Source organism: Eublepharis macularius, chromosome 4, assembly GCF_028583425.1.
Source record: "Eublepharis macularius isolate TG4126 chromosome 4, MPM_Emac_v1.0, whole genome shotgun sequence".
Taxonomy (NCBI): domain Eukaryota; kingdom Metazoa; phylum Chordata; class Lepidosauria; order Squamata; family Eublepharidae; genus Eublepharis; species Eublepharis macularius.
In genome coordinates this window covers 172,903,926-172,926,278 of record NC_072793.1, presented here as the reverse complement: position 1 = coordinate 172,926,278, position 22,353 = coordinate 172,903,926, and the positions used below count along the sequence as shown (strand labels likewise).

Here is a 22,353-nt window from a genome sequence, read left to right as displayed (position 1 = left end):
CTGGGCCTGTCTGGGCCTTTGTCTGGACAAGGGCAAAGTGGCTTTGAACTGCTGAATATGAGCACACAAAAAAAACATTATTGTGTTTTTGTTTCCTCCTGAAAAAGGACCTGTGACTGCCAAACCTGAGCTCATATCCTGGCTGGAGAAGGAGGAAAAGCTGTTTCTCCATGGCTGCGATGAAGAGGAGGGATGGGGAGGTAGGTCTTCAGAGGGAATAACTGGTGTTTGGGACCTCTGGGGTTCCTTCCAAGGGCTGTTGGATCTCCCATGTCCAGTTTTGTTAGTTCAGCTTATTCTGACTTCAAATTCTGCCCCAAACCTGAGCTTCGTCCTTGTGTGGAAATGGTCCCGCCAGCCTCATTTCAGCCCACGTGGGAGCGAGAAGGCTCTCAGCTTTCCTGGATCTGTGGTCCAGCCAGACTCCCCTTTTCCTGCCCCCTCTGCTATTCTGTTCTCTCCCCGTAGTACTGCCACCATCTCTGAAAGTGAACGAGAATGACTTTGCCTCTGATGCTGTGAATGCAGGGCTTTGTGGTTCACAGAGATAAATCACAGCAAATTCAAAAGATGAAAAGAAGTTCAGTAAGAAAATAAAAGCACGCAAGGAGCAACAAACAGAGGAAGGAGAAAAGAAAAGAGGATTAAGAGGCAAATATATATTGAGACTGAAAGATGACATCCTAGGACAGGCTATTGATTAATGGTCTTGCAGGCATTCAGAAAATGATCTATTGCCTTGGTTTCATTCTTTGAGGTTTGAAAAGGATCTAAAGTAGGATATATTATTTTTATATTATTGTTGCCTACTTTGGGTCCTGACTTATCAATTAAAAAGAGAGGTATATAAATACCAAATAATAAATAACAAAAGAGATTTACAGCTTGACCATATGACAATATGAATTTGCTTCCTACCAAGTCAGTTCACGGGTCAGTCTGGCTATGTATTGTAGACTCTTGCCAGCAGGTGCTCTCAGGTGAGGGTGTCCTCCCCACTGCCCATCCTACCTGAGTTTTTTAAAACTGGACATGCCAGGGATTGAACCTGGGATATTGTGCAAGCAGAGCATGAACCAAAGCAACTCCAGGCAGCACTCAGGAATGCTTTTTTGTCCTTTACCCCACTACCAGGGGAGCACTAACAATGATTCAACATCTTACAAAGGAACCCTGGCTTTCCCTCCATATTTTAAACCCTAGGACGGATTCCTCTCTTCCAAATAAGACTCCACTGTATTTTTTTTAACAAGTGTGTACAAGCCTTGAATTCTTACATTCTGTGATTTCAGACTCCAATTTTTCAGACTGTTCATGCCAGTTTTCTCTTTTTGCAGCTGGAAGTGTATGGGAGTCAACAAATGAAAGGATAGAGTACCCAGTGATGAAGAAAGAAGATGTGTGTTCAGATGTGAAAGAGAACATTGGATATTGTGATTTATTGAGAAAGGAGGAGGGAAAACACCCCTTTAAAGGGAGGAATGATTCCAGTCTTTTAAAGGACGATGACTGCAATGCCATTTCGCTACTACAAAAAACATACAAAGGAGACATTAAGAACGAGTGTTCTGCAAGTGGGGGGATGTTTCCTGAAAAATCAGACATTAATATGCATTGGAAGGCTCATAAAAGAAAAAAAATGTTTAAAAAGCAGAAGTGTAGAAACATTGCTTCCTATCAAAGAAGTCACACAGGGGACAAAAAATATACATGCCAGGAGTGTGGGAAAAGCTTCAATCTGAGTTGGCACCTTAATTCTCATCAAAGGATTCACACAGGGGAGAAACCATATAAATGCCTGCAGTGTGGGAAAAGCTTCAGTCAGAGTGGAAACCTTGCTTCTCATCAAAGAATTCACACAGGGGAGAAAAAATATAAATGCCTGGAATGTGGCAAAACCTTTAGTCAGAATGCACACCTTACTTCCCATCAAAGAATTCACACAGGAGAGAAACCATATAAATGTCTGGAGTGTGGAAAAAGTTTTGCTCAGAGTGGAAATCTTACTTTGCATCAAAGAAGTCACACACAAGAAAAACCTTATAAATGCCTAAAGTGTGGAAAAAGCTTTAGTCACAGTGGAAGCCTTACTTCACATGAAAGAACCCACACAGGAGAGAAACCATATAAATGCCTGGAGTGTGGAAAAACTTTCAGTAACAGTAGGCACTGTACTTCCCATCAAAGAAGTCACACAGGGGAGAAGCCGTATAAATGCCTGGAGTGTGGGAAAAGGTTCAGTCAGAGTGGAAGCCTTACTTCCCATCAAAGAATTCACACAGGAGAGAAACCATATAAATGCCTGGAGTGTGGAAAAGGTTTCAGTCAGATTACACACCTTACCTCCCATCACAGAATTCACACAGGGGAGAAACCATATAAATGTCTACAGTGTGGGAAGAACTTCAGTAACAATGGATACCTTACCTCCCATCAAAGAATTCATACTGGGAAGAAACCATACAAATGCCTGGAGTGTGGGAAAAGTTTTGGGCGGAAAGACAGCCTAAGTTCCCATCAAAGAATTCACACAGGGGAGAAAAAATATAAATGTCTAGAATGTGGGAAAAGATTTGCTCAGTGTGGAAGTCTTATTTCTCATCAAAGAATTCACACAGGAGAGAAACCATATAAATGTCTTGAGTGTGGAAAAAGCTTCAATAACAGTGGATCCCTTACTTCCCATCGAAGAACTCACACACATGTGAACCTGTATAAATGCCTGGAATGTGGAATAACCTTCAGTAACAGAAGATGCCTTAATTCCCATCAAAGAATTCACACAGGAGAGAAACCATATAAATGCCTGGAATGTGGAAACACCTTTAGTAACAGTGGCAATCTTAATTCCCATCAAAGAATTCACACAGGAGAGAAACCATATAAATGCCTGGAGTGTGGAAAAAGTTTTCGTCAAAGTGGAACACTTCTTTACCATCAAAGAATACACACAGGAGAGAAACCATTTAAATGCCTGGAATGTGGAAAAAGCTTCAGTAACAGTGGATATCTTACATCCCATCAAAGAATTCACACTGGAGAAAAACCATATAAATGCCTTGAGTGTGGGAAAAGCTTCAGTAAGAGTGGAAATCTTACTTCCCATAAAAGAATTCACACAGGGGAGAAACCATATAAATGCCTTGTGTGTGGAAGAAGATTCAGTCAGAGCGGAAATCTTTCTTCACATCAAAGAACTCACTTAGGGGAGGGAAGCATATAAATGCTGGAAGTGTAGATAGATACTGCATCAAATCAAATTGGATTTAAAAATTCAAAATCTATGCAAAGAAGGAGTAGAATAAAGCAGCTCTGAGCTATGATGTAGCTATGATGTAATGCATCAGCTTGGGAGATATAGGGTGGTATTTTTTCTGTTCTTCAATCCCAGCACCCTACGTCATATTTTTTTTTCTAGGAAACTTTGTCATTAGACTCAAATGGCTGTTCCATTTTGTAATCCTCCTGCTGATTGACTAAATAGCTTTGTTTTACTTGGAATCCTTGTTGTTTGATTCAGATGCTGTTATCTTTCCATTTTTATCCGTTTTGTCATCTGCTTCCTAGTTGACAATACAATTGTTGTATTGTTCTCGTAATCTGTCTTGAGTCCCAGTGAGCAGGACAGACTGTAATGAATGTAAATAAACAGTAAAATGTTTCAGAGATTAAATTCTGAATCGTTTCCCCTGTATAAAAATGCCTCTTATATAATTCCATTTGCCGTATTCTGTGGAATGATGTAATTGTGGGATTCTTCCTGACCTCAGCAGGAAAGAAAACCCCATTAAGTGGGAGTCACAAGAGAGAATCGTTCCAAATGGGAAGGTTTTGACGTTGCCCATTTGCATTGCTCCAGTGAGCAAAGCTATTTCTGTGGAACAGATTGAGAGAGGCAGTCCTGTAGAGATGTGGGACTTTGCCCCGAGAGACTGAAAGTAATAACTAGCACATCGAATTGAACTTAAAAATGAATCTCTTGCCCATGGAGTGACCACACAGAAGGGGCAGTATATGTACTATGCCTAATTCCTGACTTTAATTGAGTTGCAACATTCTGAACCATCTGGAGTTTCGGATTTCAAGGGCAGACCCATATGGACTATGCTACAGTAGTCTAGCAGCCAGGCTACTGTGGCATCTATTCACGTGGCGAGGTTGACTGACCAGGTCAAGGCAAAGAGCTTTCCTGTATGCCTAAAAGCAAGCTAAAGTAGGGATAATAAACTGAAACATAGAATCATCTAATCCAAACCCCTGTACAATACAGGAAATTTACAATTACCTCTCTCTCTCTCTCTCTCTCTCTCTCTCTCTTTCTCTCTCTCTCTCTCTCTCACACACACACACACCGTGACCCCTGCTGTCTGCTCAGAGGAAGGTCAAAGATCCCCCTGGAAAAAATTGTTTCCTGATCCCAAACTGGTGTTTGGCATTAACCTGGACATGTAAGAAAAGGTCACAAGAGGTTAGCAGCAGCTCAGTATGGTGTCTCACCTGCTGAGTCTGATGTCTTTTGGGATTGCACTGTTAGGTACAAAATGCTCCGAGCCCTGTGAATCCAAAGCCTCTGGGATAATCAGGCCTGGTCCCTTTCCCAAAAAAGTAAGGTAGAGGGAGGAAAGTCCAGCCAGCAATCAAAATGAATACCTCCCAAAGCTTTATTAGAACTCACCCAGGAACCGCATTTTCCTTCCTCACTGTCCATGCACACTTACATATACCCACGTCTTGGTGGGTGGCCAAACCCCAGCAGAAGAGCTTTTTCACATTCCAGGATGGAGAACCTGTTGATGAGGAAGGGACAGCTCCCAGTCTTCCTGCCCCTTTCCCCTTTACTGCCCTTGGCACTGATGCCCACTAGACTCCCAGGCATGGGACCCCATAGTTCTTCATCCCAAAATATTAGAACTCAGGAACCACATTATCTTTCCCCACAGCCATGCACACTTTCATATACATCCTGGTGGGTTGGCCAAACCCCAACGGAAGAGCTTTTTAATTCAATGCTTTTAAATGTTTTTAAATGTACTATTTAATGCTTTTAAATGTTTTTAATGGTGTGTGATATTTGTATTTTGTTATCCGCCCTGAGCCTGCAAAAGTGGGGAGGGTAGAATATAAATATAATAAATTAAGTTAAATTAAATTAATATTCCAGGATGGGGAACTTGTTGATAGGGAAGGGACTGCTCCCAATATTCCTACCTGTTTCCCCTTTACTGCCCTTGGCGCTGATACATGCTAGACTCCTAGACATGGGACTTCCATAGTGGTTAATCCCAAAATATCCTCTGGCTAGACTGCCTAGATATAACATCAAGCTTAATATTCAGTTGGTGTCCCATAAAACCGGCAGGAATACTCCTGGATACACTAAAAAGGGATAGTTTCAGGTGGGTAGCCGTGTTGGTCTGCAGTAGAACAGCAGGATTCAAAGTCCAGTCACAAAAGAAGACCAACAAGATTTTCAGGGTACGAGCTGTCGTGAGTCAAAGGTCCCTTGATCAGCTCAGCTCCACAACGTCCCTGGACATTAACCTGGACATGTAAGAAAAGGTCACAAGAGGTTAGCAGCAGCTCAGTATGGTGTCTCACCCGCTGAGTCTGATGTCTTTTGGGATTGCACTGTTAGGTACAAAATGCTCCGAGCCCTGTGAATCCAAAGCCTCTGGGATAATCAGGCCTGGTCCCTTTCCCAAAAAAGTAAGGTAGAGGGAGGAAAGTCCAGCCAGCAATCAAAATGAATACATCCCAAAGCTTTATTAGAACTCACTCAGGAACCACATTTTCCTTCCCCACTGCCATGCACACTTTCATATACATCCTGGTGGGTTGGCCAAACCCCATCAGAAGAGCTTTTTTACATTCCAGGATGGAGAACCTGTTGAGGTTCTTTCCCCTTTACTGCCCTTGGCACTGATACCTACTAGACTCCCAGGCATGGGGACCCCCATAGTTGTTCATCCCTAATGATATAACATCCAGCTTGATACTCAGTTGGGGGTCCTGAAAAACCAGTGGGAATATGCCTGGATACTTTAAAAGGGGATCATTTCATGTGGGTAGCCGTGTTGGTCTGCAGTAGAAGAGTAGGATTTGAGTCCAGTAGCACCTTGTAGACTCACAAGATTTTCTGGGTATAAGCTTTTGAGAGTCAATGCTTCCTCCACCAGATCTGAAGAAGAGAGCTTTGATTCTTGAACCTCTATACTCCCAACTTACCGTGACCTGTTCCCAAATATTAGCTTCAGCATGGCCAGCTGTCTCATATGGCCCCAGGTGGGTTCTGTGTTGTTCAGGAGGGAAGGAAAAGAGGTATGGGGAGATTTCAGTTCCTAGTGGGAGTCTCCTATCTGCCACCTCCAGTCAGGCATCACTTCAGAGCTCTGCCCTCTCATTCCCAGCATATTCTCCTAGTTTTATAGAGCATGCCAGAGGATCTTGGCTTCCTTAAGAGGGGAGGCAGGAGTGGTGTGACTACATGGTAAAGGACTGTAGACTATTCTCCTGGGCATGGTCCGTTGATGTAGATATGCTCTACTGTGTAGTTTCTGCATTGTCATATTACTGTTTGTTCTTTCAGTAATGTTTCATCTCGGTGTTCAGATTTACGCTGTTTTTTCACATTTCTACCACCAATACACCTGTTCAGTTAATACCCTACCTGTTGATCTTATTGACTTTTACTGTGCAATCTGTCTTGGATCTCACTGTAAAAGGCAGAATAGAAATAAATATCTATAAACAAATAATAACTCTCCCTGGAATGGAATAACAGGGTTTGGGGGGGGGGAGCATTTCAAAGAGCAGAGGAGAAGTCAGAATTCTGCCTCAAAGCCAGTCCAGAGAAAAGGTTCACTCCAGATACTGGCCCAGCAAATGTATATAGAAAAAAGGTTTCTCCACCCTCTTTCTTTCTCATCTTCCCAGGCAGCCCTTGATGGCTGCTCCACCTTCTCCTTCATGGGCTGGAAGGAAAAGAACTGCCATGCTACCAGCTCAGGTATGGAGGAGGTCACTGGGAGACATGCAGAGATAGTAGGGATGCCACCTTCTCTGTTGCAAGGCTAAGGGGATCGGGCTCCTCCCCCTTGGTTGTGGCTCTGCAGGATGTCAAGGCTGGCCACATGGAAATGGTCTCTCCTAGTGTAGAATTATGTGCTCAAAGAAGAAAACAGTACTGCACCACATATTTTTCCAATGAATGGATTTTCTTCTCTACATGGACATGTCTGCCTTCTTCCCCGCAAGGCTGCTACACCCAGCTAAGGAGGTCTGGAAGAGGGGAGCCAAATATACCCTTGGGGCTGGTCTCCCCTCCTCTTTGTTGCTTCACATCCACTTTGGTTTTACTATCTCTGATTTTCTTTCTTTCTCTTTCTTTCTTTCCTTATCTATTTCATATCCCACTTTTCTCCCAAAAGCAATGTTTCACACCATTCTCCTCTGCTTAATCCTCACAACAACAACCTTGTGGGGTAGGTTAGGCTGAGAGACAGTGGCAGACCCAACATTCTCTCACAAGGCTTAACCCAGCCCTAGTACCCCTGAAGATGTCAGGCAAAGGAAAACGTGTGCTTTACCGCAGAGCCAAGACCCCAAACAACTCTGTGGACAGAGACCATCAAGATATAAAGGTATAATGCAGCTTGGTTAAATAGGAGAGGCGTAGCAAAAGTAGACATCAGGATGTAAAGGTACACTGCAACTTGTTTAGAGTAGAAATTACTCTCTGTAGTGAGATAATAATCCGAGGTTTCTGATAAAATTGGACTATAAATAATGTAAATAAATACATTTTTTTAAATGTTTCCTTTAAAAAAAAAAAGTGTGGCAAAGTAAAATTCTTGTAAAAACAGTGCTGTGTTCTCCCCGCCCTGGCCCTTTAATACAGGCTTAAAGGTAAAGTAAAGGGAGTCCCCTGTGCAAGCACCAAGTCATTGCCCACTCATCCAGGGGGATGTTGCATCATTGACGTTTTCTTGGCCAACTTTTTGTTACAGGGCAGTTTGCCATTGCCTTCCCCAAGAGAGGCTTACTAGGATGTTATTTACCCCTGTGCTCCTCAAAGCTTCACAGGTCTATTTTCATACAAGAAGCCTCTGTTAAAGGGGCAAATCATTTACTCTGGCAAGCCTAGCAAAGTAGACTGAGACTGGTGGCATCAGGAATGTGCCTTGCGCTGGCTTCAATTTACAGAGTGAGATTGTGGAGAAATGGGTCTGCTAGCTTTTTTTTTCTGGTAAGGTTCTTGTGTCTTTCAAAGCTGCAGGAGGGGCACAAATTCAATACCCAAGTATTCCCATGGTAGGAAAAAATGTATTCATTTTATTTATAAGAACCTCACCTTATTCTTGTAGCAATCTTTTGCAACTGGATCAGTGTGTGAAAGGACTGAACTTTCCAAGTGTAAAAGACAGTTAGCTTATACATTTAGGACTCATTTTGAGTTTGGATACCAGTTAGACCCTTCCATCTTATCTATCCCTTTTTCAAAATCATTATGAAAATCATTATGAAAAATGTTATAAAATCAAATATGGGAGTAGAAGTGAGTTTGTATGTTTGCAGCAATTATCCACTTGCAGTTTCAGCACCAGTTTAACGTGCCAGGACCCCCACGGCACATGCTCTGTTGTCAAAGAAAGATGTTAAACACACTTCTATGAAATACTGAGAGACCAGAATAAAACCCATAAAGTATGTATATGGGATGATTGCTTGGTTGAAGTCCCAATGTAAGTTTGTCCCCCTGCATCCATTTTATGGGCAAAGAGGAGAAAAAATGGTATGTCATTTGCAATGATACAGAAAGTAATGTTTTCCCATCTCTGTACTTGAGTCTGGAGATTCTTAACAGCACTCTTCCTACTTGCATCATCTATAACAGGAATCCCTACTGGGGTGCCCATGGACACCCACCAAGTATTTATAGAAAGTAGATGGGGTTTCTGCACAGCAGAGCTTCTGACTGGCCACTGGAAATCTGGGCAGATTAACTGTTGGTTTTATACTCTCTCACTCCTCTTTCCAAGTGTATTTTTAAAAAGACCTTCCCTTGCCCCCTGCATTTGGCTTCCTCTGTGTGTGGGTGCCTGCCTGCCTGCCTGCCTCCTATAGCAATCATTTTGTAGTTAGCTGCTTCTTTGATTGTGGCCATTTTGTGGTTGAACCCACCAACCTGTGTCAGAATTCCAAAGGTGCCAACAGATTCAAAAAGGTTGGGGGACCCCGATCTATTGTGACGCTTCAGTATTACGAGTTCTCATTAATATTAACCTGTATTATGATTTTAGTACAAATATTCTCATGCATACAAAAAACCCCAAAGAAGCTTGTATGCTGTTTCCTTTTTAGCAACTAGCAGGGTCTGCTCCCCGCAACTTGAGTGTGTATATTTCGTAGCAGACATCACAAAAATATGGTATGCAGGGGCAGATTGGCCATTTAACTTTACAGAAAAGGACTCTTGAGGGCCCGCTGCCTGGGAGGCCAGCCAGCAGCCACCATCCTGCCAGCCCTGCCGGGGTCATACAGCTCAGAGTTGCCCCATGGCTCCAAATGTGGATGCTCGCTTTAAAAAGGGGTTAGATTCATGGAGGCGAGGGTCTATCTATGGCTGCCAGACACAGTGATCGAAGGGAGCTTCTATATCAAGAGGCAGCAAACCTCTGAATAAGGTGAAGACGGCGGTCTCTATGCCCTGCTAGTTTGGGCTTCCAGGACAATTGGTTAGTTGCTGTACAGAACAAGATGCTGGACTGGAAGCACCAATGGTTAGATCCCGCAGCGTTCTTCTTATGTTCTTACCTTCTCATCTGCTGCTGGTGCAGAAGGAGGCAAATGTTGACAACACCCAGTTTTGTGGCACTGGGAAGCTCTGAATTGGGTGATCCCTGCAGAGGTACATGCTAGCTCTGCAGAAGCCACTCATCCTGGCTTGTTCCTGGGCCCTTTTAAACCTCACTAGTCCTGATTGTATGTGCCCCTATATCTCTCACCCCAAAGGAAACTAAGACTGTGTAGTGTAGCACCTGGGACCTCTCACCCCTTAAGACTGCTTTAACAAATATAAGGACATGATTACTCTGGATCCATTACACTGGATAGTGAAAGTAGTCCGAACATTTATAGGTAGGAAATAGCTTAAAACCGACCAAATGGGTATAATGTTCTCTTTCTTTGTGATGGCACATGGCTAGAGCTTGTGTGTGGTACTGGCATCTATTTTTATATAGTATCGACGGCCGGCAGGCTTGGGCTCCTAAGGTGGCAAACATTATTAGTATTGGCACCTGCATGTGGCTATATCTGCATGGCAGTGGAGATTCTTAGGTAAATTTGCCACTGCTGGCAAGATGAAAGCCTAACCAAACAGTTCCCTGGCTCCTCCATGCATCTGACGAAGAGAACTGTGGTTCTCAAAAGCTTATGCTACAGTAAAGTTGGTTAGTCTTAAAGGTGCTACTGGACTCTTTTCTATTTTGCTACTACAGACTAACACGGCTAACTCCTCTGGATCTCTGGCTCCCTCTATATGTCAGCTCCAGCAGAATTCTACTCAGATTCATTCATTCACTTGTGTGTAATATAATCTCTGGGTGGAAGCACTCATCACAATCTGAGCATTTATATGGTATTTTTCCTAAACAGATTATCTGACAGTCAAGAGTTTATATACTATCACATGGGTGAAAGAAGAAAAATGCATTTTCCTTCTCAAGTTCTTTCCCTACACCAAACATTTCCAGGATTTGGATAATTGTCTTCTGAGAGTATTTCCTGGTGTGCATTAAGGTTTGATCCATCACAAAGGCTTATGTTGCAGTTTCGAAGAGTTATACAGCTTCCTTCTTTTATGGATTCAAGATCATTCCACACTTCAAGCATTAAGGATTTTTCACCAAGGTGCTGGCTATGGTGGTCTTTGAGGACTGATTTGTCACTAAAATTTATACTACAATCTGGCCATTTATATTGTTTCTCCACTGTGTGAATTCTTAGGTGGGAAGTAAGGTTTGTGCTTTTGTGGAAGCTCCTTCCACACTCCCAGCATGTATACGGTTTCTCCCCAGTGTGAGTTGTTTGATGGGAGGTAAGATGTGTGCCCCGACTGAAACTCTTTCCACACTCCAAGCATTTGTATGGCTTCTCTCCTGTGTGTATTCTTTGATGTCTAACAAGATGTGAGTTCCGACTGAAGCTCTTCCCACATTCCAGGCATTCATATGGTTTCTCTCCTGTGTGCATTCTTTGATGTGAAGTAAGGCCTGAAGTCTGACTGAAGCTTTTCCCACACTCTAGACATTCATATGGTTTCTCACCTGTATGAATTCTTTGATGCAACGTAAGGCTGTGGCTCAAACTGAAGTTCTTTCCACATTCTGAGCATGTAAATGGTTTCTCCCCTGTGTGGATTTTGCGATGTGAAATAAGGTGCGCGCTCTGTCTGAAACTTTTTTCGCACACCGAACATTTATATGGTTTCTCCCCTGTGTGGATTCTTTGATGTGAAGTCAGATCTATCCTTTGGATGAAACTTTTCCCACACTCCAAACAAGAATAGGGTTTCTCTCCCGTGTGGATCCTTTCATGTCTAATTAGTTTTTCCCTTTGACAAAAGGTCTTTCCGCACTCCAAACATTTAAATGGCTTCTCTCCTGTGTGGATTTTCCAATGGGTATTAAGATTCGATTTAGAACTAAAGCTTTTCCCACACACAGGGCACTGATTCTTTTCCTTTCCTTTGTGTGTTTTCACATGAATTGGGATTTCATGGATGTTATTTCCCTGACAAGCCAAGAGTTCATCCCCCTTTTCCTGTTTTATTTCAGTTTTCCACCTCTGCTCTTCTCTTTCTACACACCTAACCCTGTGCAATGGCCTCCTCTGGGGATGTCTCTCCATCTTGCTCTTCCCTCCATCACCTCCTGGAATGAAGACAGAAAGTTGGTATGAGAAGTGCCCCCCCTAATTGCAGGAAACAAACACAATTCAATTCTTCTGTAAATAAACAAAACCAGAGAAGGCCTAATTATTTCTGAGTTTTTTGCTCATTAGTTCTCAGTTCCAACATTTTTAAACATTTTTTTAAAAAAATATTATTTCCCCCTTGCCCTCACTCCCTTTTCCAGTAATCCTATAGGGCAATATTCTGCTGCAATCGATTCCCATGCTTTCGTACGTATGTGCTGTCAAGTCACAACAGATTTATCGTGGCCCTAGCAAGGGGCTTTCAATGTGAGTGAGAAACAGAGGTGGTTTGCAATCGCCTTCCCCTGCAGAGTCTTCCTTGCTGGTCTCCCATCCAAGTACTGAGCCTGCTTAGCCTCTGAGATCTGACGAGCTCGGGCTATAACAAGCCACCTTCCTTCCAATTCGTTCATTACAGCTCTGTAAGTTAAAGAAACCCCCACACCACTGCCCTAAGCAAGGCGTCCACATCTAGCTGTCTGCCTTCTCAAACAGCTCCCTAATGGTTCCCAAATAATCTCTGTGTCTTGTGATATTACTTGACAGGACGGTGCCAGAATGTAGCCACCAATCATCTCTGTGGGAATACAGGGTTGTAAATCAGTCTTGTTCCAGAGAGCTTTGGGGAGCACAGCTTGAGCCTGGACAAATTGGGACTATCTTGCTAGTTGAGGCATAAGGAATTGGGGAGGGGGGCTGTTTTTAATCTCTTGTTTTATTAGTTAGTTTATATTGCTTTTACATTGCTCTCACCCACATTGCATCCCAAGATGCCTGGGAGAAAGGCAGGTATATAAATATTTTAAATAAACAAACTGGGAAAGCAGTCACAGAGATAATGCCAGTTGTGTACATCTCACTCATTACTCAGCATAGAGAAGAGAAACTTTATCTCATGGAAAAATCCTTAATAATACATCTTCAGCCAGGAGGCAACTTCTGAATCCACGTCTAATGTTGCTCCATTAAAGGGCCCATCAGGTAACAACTTCATCACTTGATGAAAGCCAGCATTGCCTAGTGGTTAGAGTGCCAGACTAGCATTTGGGAGAGCAAGATTAGAATCCTCCCTCTGTCCTAGAGGTTCACTGGTTGACCTTGGATGAGTCTCAGCCTAACATACCACACAGTTGTGAGGATAAAATATAGGAGGACAATATTGTAAGGTGCAGTGGGTTCCTTTGGGGAGCAAAAAAAAGACATATAAACATCTAAACAATAGTTTGCAATCCTGCCAGCAAAGTAGACCAAAAGGAGAAACAATGCTGGGTACTGATAAATAAAACCACAACATTAGCAATTTTTGCCTTGAGCTATGGACAATCAGGGAACTTACGCAAAGAGGCAACAGTCTCACAGTTTTCCAGCATAACTTCAATGTATAAGGCTCTTTGGCCCATATCTAGCACAGCCCACTCCTCCTCGGTGAAATATACAGATACCTCTTCAATAGTCACTGGATCCTAAAAGAAGCAGAAACTTCCTCATTTTAGACAAGAGGTCCGACACCTACAATTCTAGACCCATGTGACTCTTTTTTTTTAAATCAAATCTCTAAGTTATGGTCTATTGGAAGAGTAGGTAGGAACCTAGAATAACCAGTACATGAATGAAATAGCAGACAAAATTCTTGTGGGACTAAAGTTAGGGCCAAACTGATCTAGACATGGGAGTTCCTAAGGGAATTCAATTCCAATGTACTGCATGGCTTTGATGTGGATCAGCGATGTGGTGTGGTGGGAGAAGGGGTTTCAGCCTCCCCACAAGGCAATATTCCCAAGCTGAAACGAGGGCATTATTGCATGTCCTGACTCCTGATGGAGCAAATTATGCCCCCCAAGGCTGTTTTAGCTAGGAAAATGGTGTGGAAGGTGGCTGAAACCCCTCATCCTGTCACACCATAGTCCTTATCCAAATCTGACCTGAATGGGCACGTAGGCTATAGGCAGCCATAAGTTACATTTCACATCTAGTTTTGCCCTCAGAGATGTTTCAAAAAAAGGAAATGATAGATGTGAACAGTAATCCAAGTGTAAATATAGAAACATAGAGCTAGAAGGTACCCCAAGGGTTATCTAGTTCGACCCCATGCACAATGCAAGGAATTTATAACTATCTCCCCCCTCACCTCCTCCAGTGACTTCTGTTTTATGCCATGAGGAAGGTAAAAAGCCTCCAGGATCCCTAGCCAATCTGGCCTGGAGGAAAATTCCTTCCTGACCCCAAACCATGGGCAGATTTATGCCAGTGATAGAACAATCACACAGGGTGCCCCGTGTGTATATTTATGGCTTACTGAGACACTATGCATATGCTACTTTCTAATAAAAGCTGAAAGCAGTTAAATGGAACAAACTCATTCAGGAAGAAGAAAATGTGCCAGCAATGGAGGCACCAACTTTATTCTCTGCTTGTCCCTTCAATTATTCCTCTCCTACCTCATCTGGCTGCACTGTAGCTCTTCCTACACTAGCAAGAAGACGAGGTGCCTCAGGACACATCTCCAACATTATTCCACTACCTATGAGGGAGGCAAAAAATCACAGAACGATTTTGTAAGTGTTATATACATTTTATATTTTTTATAATCAGTCCTTATAATGGCAACCTTAATGGGCCTTGTGTTTATCAATAGGACAGTGAGAAGACCGGAGGCAAAAGTGGTGGATGTTGCATATTTGGGAAACTCCCCAGAAATGTATATGAATAGTGTGGTGGAGAGTGCCCTCAAGTCATAGCTGACTTACGGCGACCCTGGTGTTTTCATGGCAAAAGACAAACAGAGGTGGTTTGCCATTGCCTGCCTCTGCAACCCTGGTCTTCGTTGGAGGTCTCCCATCCAATGACTAACCAAGGCCGACCCTGCTTAGCTTCTAAGATCTGACGAGATCAGGCTCCCTTGGGCTATCCTGATCAGGGCATAGGAATATTAGAGAATCAATTACCCTGCCCCCCCCCAATCCAAATCAAATGGCCTAATGAAGACCAAGCTTGTGCAATGGAGAGGGGCCGTGGCTCAGTGGCAGAGCACCTGCTTGTCATGAGGAAGATCCCAGGTTCAATCCCCAGCATCTCCAGTTTTAGAAAGGATCAGTTAATAAGTGATGTGAAAGACCTCAGCCTGAGACCCCGGAAAGCAGCTGCCAGTCTGAGTAAGCAGTACTGACCTTGGCAGACTGAAGGTCTAATTCAGCATAAGGCAGTATCATGTGTCCATGGGCATTTGACGGCCTCCAGAGACCACATCTGAATTTTAGTATGCCTTAAGGGCTTTAGCATACCTTAAGGACTACCTTTCCCCATACGAACCAATCTCGTCTCTCATATTCATTCATATTCAAATGTCATTTTGGGCCCTCCTAGCAAATGAGGCTAGATGGAGGGTAACTTGGGAAAGGCTCTTCTTGGTGCTGAAACATGGTTTCAGCCATGGTTAGTACTTGGATGGGAGGCCGCCAGGGAAGACTGGGGTTGCTATGCAGAGGCAGGCAAAGGCAAACCACCTCTGTTAGCCTCTTGCCTTGAAACCCCCGTGGATCTCAGGTCATCATAAGTTGGTTGTGACTTGTCTGCACACAATTATTATTCAAAGAGTGAGACCCAGTGGAAATATGATCCATGAATTCTTACCCAGGGCAGTGGCCCCTCTGTCACCTTCCTTTTTGATCTCCTTAACCAGCAGTGTCAGTGTGGAGTCCGATAGGGCCTTCTCCGCCTGAGGAAACACGGTGGCCCCTTCTGTTAACTGCTCCTGTACATGAAACAGAATCAGGGAAAGACCTGGGATGATTTTGAGATTCAGCTTATCAGAATAAGGTTTATTACATACAGCCAGGGCCGTTGCAATTAAGTAATTTTGAGAGATTTGAATGTTTAGCACATTTTTTTTGTTGCTCCCAAGCTTAGTTAGCAGGAGCTACCAGGATGAAGCCCTCTCACCAGCTTATCCTGTTTCTTGTCCTCTGCCTGGCTCAGGAGGAAGCCTTCTGCCAGGGCCACTGCCTGGGAACTGGTTTCCGGCCCACATTCCCTGACCCAGCGCTCCATCTCCGGGGGCAGGACAGCTAGGAACTGCTCCAGAAGCACCAGGTCCAGCATCTCCTTCTTGGTGTTTTGCTCTGGCTTCAGCCACTGACAGCAAAGATCATGGAGTTGCTTGAGGACCTCCCGCAGCCCGGCCTCCTCCGGATAGTGGAACCGCCTGAAGTGCTGGCGCTGCACATCTGAACTGATGGCGTCTCCTCCTAGAATCTTTTGCATGTTCCCCGCCCAGAATTCCCCACTGCTCCCAGCCACAGTGATATCAGGGCCAGCCGACTTATGCTCTTCCATCTTCACGCCTTCCTTCAGTACAGCCTGTAACGAAGGATTTGCCTTCCTCTTCTGCTAATTCCTTTCTTCAGGCAATCGGCTGCCCCAGTCGGCAGGTAACGAAGGATTTGCCTTCCTCTTCTGCTAATTCCTTTCTTCAGGCAATCGGCTGCCCCAGTCGGCAGGTCTGTTATTTTGTGTGACGCTAATACCTCATCCTGTGAGTGAATTATTACACTCTTCAGGCTGGAAGGTAAGTTGCACACCAAAGGCTAAGATTCCTGCTAATGGCTGGCTCTGTAAGAAAGACAAGTAAATGCCAAGTTTCAAAAGGGAAGTGGAGACTGGCTAGGGGAGATTGCTCTGCCTGAAAGCCACAAATCAAGATTTTCTTAATAGTTGTGGGATGGGACGTGGTAGAGCATCTACTTTGAATGCAGTAAGTTTCAGGTCCAGTCCTTCCAGTTAAAGGGATCAGGTATTGGGTGTTGTGAAAAACCTTCTCCAGAGACCCTGGAGAGCCACTGCCAGTCAGAACAGACCAAGGGTCTGCTTCAGTAGGAGGAGGAGCCATAGGAGGAGGAGCCATAGCTTAGTAGCAGAGCTCTTGCTTTGCGTGCAGGTCCCAGTCCCTGGCATTTCCAGTTAAAAAAGGACCAAATAGTTAGTGAGATGCAAGGTCCTTCCCAGAGAATCTGGAGAGCTGCTGCCAGTTGGAGTGGGCAAGACTAACCTGATAAAGCAATGGTCTGACTCGGTAGAAGGTAGCTTCACATCTTCATCAGGATGAAGGTTACCAGCTTCATCATCAATCTGTCTCTAACCACTCAGCCCTCCCTAGCCCCTCCACAGAGTCCATGGCCCACAAAAGTTGCTTTTCCCCTCTCTTTCCTTCCCCCAAAGCCCCCAATCAGATGCCTTCTCTTTGATTCTTTCTCCAGCTATTATGTTCCACAAATGACAGTTCAAAACCGATGTAAACAACACAATAAATTATGAGTATGCCTCAAGGATTTCCTGGTTTAGTACAGAGAAAGAAGAAAGCACCCTGAAGTGGGAAGAATTGTGGTGGAGGAACCAGCTATGTGAATTATAACAACAACAACATTTGATTTATATACCGCCCTTCAGGACAACTTAATGCCCACTCAGAGTGGTTCGCAAAGTACGCTATTATTATCCCCACAACAATCCCCTTGTGAGGTGGGTGGGGTTGAGAGAGCTCTGGAGGGTGGGGTTGAGAGAGCTCTGGAAGAGCTGTGACTAACCAAAGGTCACCCAGCTGGCTTCAAGTGGAGGAGTGGAAAATCAAACCTGGTTCTCCATATCAGAGTCCTGCGCTCTTAACCACTACACCAAACTGGCTCCTTTTTGCTGGTAAAAATGGGACAGGGGAGCTGGCACATGAAGCTGCCTTGGACCAGTGGTCTGTCAAGGTGAGCATCTATGGAGGAGCTCTTTCACATCAACTTTCACGCGATCCCTTCTAAAATGGAGACGCCAGGGATTGAACCTAGGACCTTCTGCATGCCTAACACAGCCTCTTCCATTGAGCCACGGGCCCTCCCAAAACAAAGCCATCTTCTACTAAGTCTATGAAGGTCAGTATTGAGTCATAATTCTTCTCTGAGTCATAGCTGCTCTCAGAGATCTTTTGCATCACCTGGGGTCTGATCCTTTTAACTGGACATGATGGAGATTGATCCTGTGCTGCAAATGCTCTAACACTGAGCCACGGCCCCTCTCCTTCATCTTCTTAGTCCGTCTCTGTGTTTTTTCTTCCATAGCAACTTGTATTTCCCATTTACTGGGGCTCTGGCCATCCTCCTTCCCCAAACGCAAGCATCAACTTACCATAACTCCTGAGAAGGAAGCTCAGAGGAAGCTTTGCCTTTGTGTGAAGATTAAAGGTGGGGTAGGGATGGGACAGGAAGTAATCCCAGCTTCCAAGATGCCCCTCTAGGAACTCACACTCCCTTCCTTTAACTCCTACATTGACTTCTTCCAGAAAACAAAGATGCCACACGTCTCTTACCTTACTTCACAAGGCAGACAGCAATTTGGATGCAATAAAAACAGATCCAGTTTTTAAAAAACCTCAACCCATTTCTCCTTGCACATGTCTGTCAAAGTGCTTGGTAAATTTTTTTTTTAAAAAAAATTAATTTAAAACTGCATTACAGCATCTGCAAAATATGTAGCAAGAGCAATCCTATGCACAAGACAAATACCCCAGAATTATAATATCTATTGGCAAACCACCTCTGTTAGTTTCTTGCCATGAAAACCCCACCAGGTCAAGCTAAGGCACTCTCCACCACCACTAGAAAGTACAAAATAAGCACAGGGGAGATTAATAACACTAATTAGCAACATTATATAATCATAACAACAACTGATCTTCCGGTGACAGAGATTAGTTCCCCTGGAGAAAATAGCTGCTTTGGAGGGGGGAGTTCTATGGCGTTATACCCCACTCGGGTTCCTCTCCTCTCCAAGTCTCATCCTCCCAGGCTCCTGGTAAAGAGACTGGTCCTTCTGATGTCATATCATGTCCTGCATTGTTTAACGGGTTGTTTAATGCTTGTATTGATTTACGCTGCGTCATCTGATTTGAGTCTCAGCAAGAAAGGCAGACTATAAATGACATTGCAGTCACAAAGTTAATCTTACAATGCATCAGGGACTCGAGAGAAGGTTCGAGCACTCCGACTGCGGTCTTGCAATCCGTCAGACCTGTGGCACCTGGCCTACCATGCAAGACTGTTGTAAGCCATACTCTCTGTTTTCTTGGGCCCCTGCAAATACGAAGGAAGAAAGACTCCATTTAGAAGCAGGGAGGAAGGAAGGAAAGCTCCATTTACGAGCAGGAAGGAAGGAAGACAAACTCCATTTAGAAGCCAAAGGGAGCGAGTTTTCGCTCCCACCCAGGAAGGGGGGAAGGCACGAAAGGAACGCCTGCATCTGGCTGGCTGCCAGCTCCCGCCTGCAGGTTTGAACGCCGCGCCGTGCCAGCGTCAGCCAAATTCCTGCATTTTTCAATCTCGATGCTGCTTTGGGCGAGATGCAAAGACCTCACCCCATGGATGACGCGCCTTGGCTCTCTAATGGTTAAATCCACATGGCGGAGGATTTCCGATCGCCAGACAAGCCGGACATGTAGGAAGGGGGGATGTCAACAGTAGGCGCACCTTCCTGGGGGCACGGCAGTCTCCCCGCCCGTGGATTTCTCTGCGGGGAGACCGTGGAGGCTGGTGGTGCCTGGAGCAGCGAGAGAAAGGTGCAAAATACGGGGGGGGGGGGCGAATGGGAAAGAGGCGGGGGGATTCCCAAGCTGTCCTCTTGCAAAGTCTCGTCCCCAAGCATAGCCTTGAGCCTGCAGTGCAGGGTTTGATAGGAAAGCCACCCTGTCCTTGGATGGCCTTTGGTAAGCCCCTGCTTTTAAGGACACAAAAGGATCTTGCTGGACCAGAGCAGAAATCCGTCTGTGCAGCAGCCTTCTTCCAAGGAATAGCTGTGCAGATGCGGCTAGAGGGTTGCCAGCTTCAAGCTGGGAAATCCCTGGAGATTTGGTGGGTGAAGCCCGGTGAAGGCAGGGTTTGGAGAGGGAAAGGACCTCAGCATGGTGTAATTCTATAGGGTCCACCCTCCAAAGCAGCCATTTTCTCCAGATGAACTGATCTCTGTGGCCTGGAGATCAGTTGTCATTCCAGGAGATCTCCAGCCTCCACCTGGAGACTGACAACCCTGTGTGGCTAGGAGTTTCACAAGCAGTATATTTTATTTTGTTAGCCCCTCTTGGTAGCCCTTATGAGGCCAAACAGGTAGAGGATAAATAATAAAGGTTTGGGACAGTTGTGGGTCCAGTAGCACCTTAAAGACCAACTAGATTTCCAAGATACCTCCTTGAGTGGAAATACAAGAGACAAAAGGCACAGGTTGGACACTTGTCAGCTTCCCTCAAGTTTTGATGGGAAATGTAGGCATCCTGGTCTCGCAGCCTGGCTCTCTGACTGCTGTCCAATGGACTTTTCAACTGTCACTTGTCCAACATTCCACCAACCTGCCTACATTTCCCACCAAAACTTGAGGGAAGCTGACAAGTGTCCAACCTGTGCCTTTTGTCACTTGTAGTTCCACTCATGGTTTCCAGAGTCAAACTTCCTTTTATCATATAAGCCATGGAGAAAGGGTATTGCAAACTAGAGTGTCAGGAAGCTAGCTGTAATACAAATTGTAATTAGCTTGATAGAGCAGGGGAGCAAGAAAATTAGCATCTATAGTGATAGTTTCAGGCATGTAGCAGTGTTGATCTACAGTACAAGACCAGTAGCACCTTAAAGATGAACAAGATTTCTATGTTATGAGGGTCTGAGAGTCAAAGCTCCCTTCTGATTCTGACAAAGTTGAGCTTTGACACTTAAAAGCGTATGCTCTGGAAATCTTACTGGTCTTTTAAGGTGCCAGTGGACTCAAATATTTCCCCCTGTTGTTTCTTTCTAACATCTGGAATTCCAAGGTATACTGTCTCTGTACACAGAAGTTCCATTCTGCGCTTTTATGGTAAAAGCTGCTGAAAGTTTATTCTTATATATATGATAAAATACAAGACTTGGGTTCTCCCCCAAGTATTCCACTTTAAAAAAGAGGGGATTGTCTTATATTTGCATACAAGATAGTTTCAGGTGAGTAGATGTGTTGATCTGCAATCTTACAACAAGATCTGGGTTCAATTGATTTTTTTATGAGTCAGTTATGTCTCGTAATAACATTTTGTTTGGGTATAACATGTTTTGAGGAGAAGTGGGAGGTCATCTTACATTCTGGGTCATCATCTTTTCAAGAAAATATGGTAATTAAATTTGTAATCCTTAAAAAAAATCCATCCAGTGCATTTTAATCTTGTCCTTCCTCTAAGGAGTTTAGAGTGACATACGTGGTTCTCCTTGGCCTCATTTATCACAATAACCTTGTTAGATAAGAAAGGATGGAAAGCTGTGTGGTAGTGGTGGGGATTTGATATTACTCTCAGCTAACACTTTGGACAGGGTCTTTTAAAAGCTACGCTTGCCCATAGTTGGCACTAATTCCTGGTAGTGAATTTGATACAGAAGTAATGCATTGTGGGAAGATCTTGGATGTTACGCAGGGTTGGCTTTGATTAGTTCTTAGATGAGAGACCACCAAGGAAGTCCAGGGTTGCTATGCAGAGGCAGGCAATGGCCAACCCCCTCTGCTTGACTTGTGCCTTGAAAACCCCAGGAGGGGGGGGGTCACCATAAATTGGCTGTGACTTGATAGCACTTTACTCGCATAATAAAAAGAGAGCAGCAGCAGGCTAGTCTGGAAGGAGGGACAGGGAGGTACAAATTATTGGAATGGCCCAGAAAGAAGGATTTGGAGGGCTGGTCTAGCTCTGAACCTACTGAAGTCAACTAGTCTAGCTAGGGTTACCAACTCTGGGTTGGGAAATTCCTGGAGATTTTGGGATAGAACCTGGGGTGATAAGAGTATAATGCCATAGAATGTACCCTCCAAAGCAGTCATTTTCTCCAGGGGAACTGAGCTCTGTAGTCTGAAGATCAGTTGTAATTCCAGGAGATCTCCAGGCCTGACCTGAAGGTTGGCAACCCTAAGTCTAGCCCGGTTTTGTCCATTCTGATGGGCTGCAGACATGGATCTTTTTCAGCCATGGTAGCTGGGATCCTTTAACAGGGAGTGCCCTGGGACTGAATCTGGGATATTTTCCTTGCAAGGTTTGTCTCTTCTGATAAGCTACAGCCGCCTCCCTTAGGGGCTTGGCTCAGTCTCATAGCTAACCCACTAGCTACAGTTATACCCAGCTGCTGACAGATGGCCCTTAGGATACCCAAAGAGAACATAAAATACATTTAAAGGTCAATCTTGCTGTGCGGTGTAGTGATCAGAGGGTTGGACTAGGATATGGGAGACCTGGGTTAGAATCCCCGCTCTGCCATGGAAGCTTGGTGGGTGATTTTGGGCCAGTCCGCACATGTCTGGCCGAATCTTTCTCTCAGGATTGTTATGAGGATAAAATGCCAGAAA

General features: G+C 44.4%; 2 protein-coding genes across 2 annotated transcripts in view; one reads left to right on the top strand and one right to left on the bottom strand.

Annotated features, from left to right (window-relative positions):
- LOC129327108 (zinc finger protein 721-like) overlaps nt 1-22,353 on the top strand; it is a 34,298-nt gene that overhangs the window by 6,948 nt on the left and 4,997 nt on the right. The window contains exons 4-5 of the mRNA XM_054975543.1: nt 108-200; nt 1,338-3,145. Coding sequence (XP_054831518.1) covers nt 108-200; nt 1,338-3,145 — 1,901 coding nt within the window. The remainder of the gene's footprint in view (nt 1-107; nt 201-1,337; nt 3,146-22,353) is intronic.
- On the bottom strand, nt 10,601-13,356 carry LOC129327092 (gastrula zinc finger protein XlCGF52.1-like). Its single transcript, XM_054975528.1, has 2 exons — nt 13,313-13,356; nt 10,601-11,933 (listed from the first exon to the last, which is right to left on the bottom strand). The coding sequence occupies exons 1-2, from the start codon at nt 13,344-13,346 to the stop codon at nt 10,723-10,725; spliced, it is 1,245 nt and encodes a 414-aa protein (XP_054831503.1). The 5' UTR covers nt 13,347-13,356; the 3' UTR covers nt 10,601-10,722.

Excerpts from the sequence above, each read along its gene's own strand:
- LOC129327092 (XM_054975528.1), bottom strand. The coding sequence starts at position 13,346 with ATGCTGGAAAACTGTGAGACTGTTGCCTCTTTGC. Across the intron at positions 11,934-13,312 it reads TGAGACTGTTGCCTCTTTGC|GAGGTGATGGAGGGAAGAGC; the intron begins GTAAGTTCCCTG and ends TCTTCATTCCAG.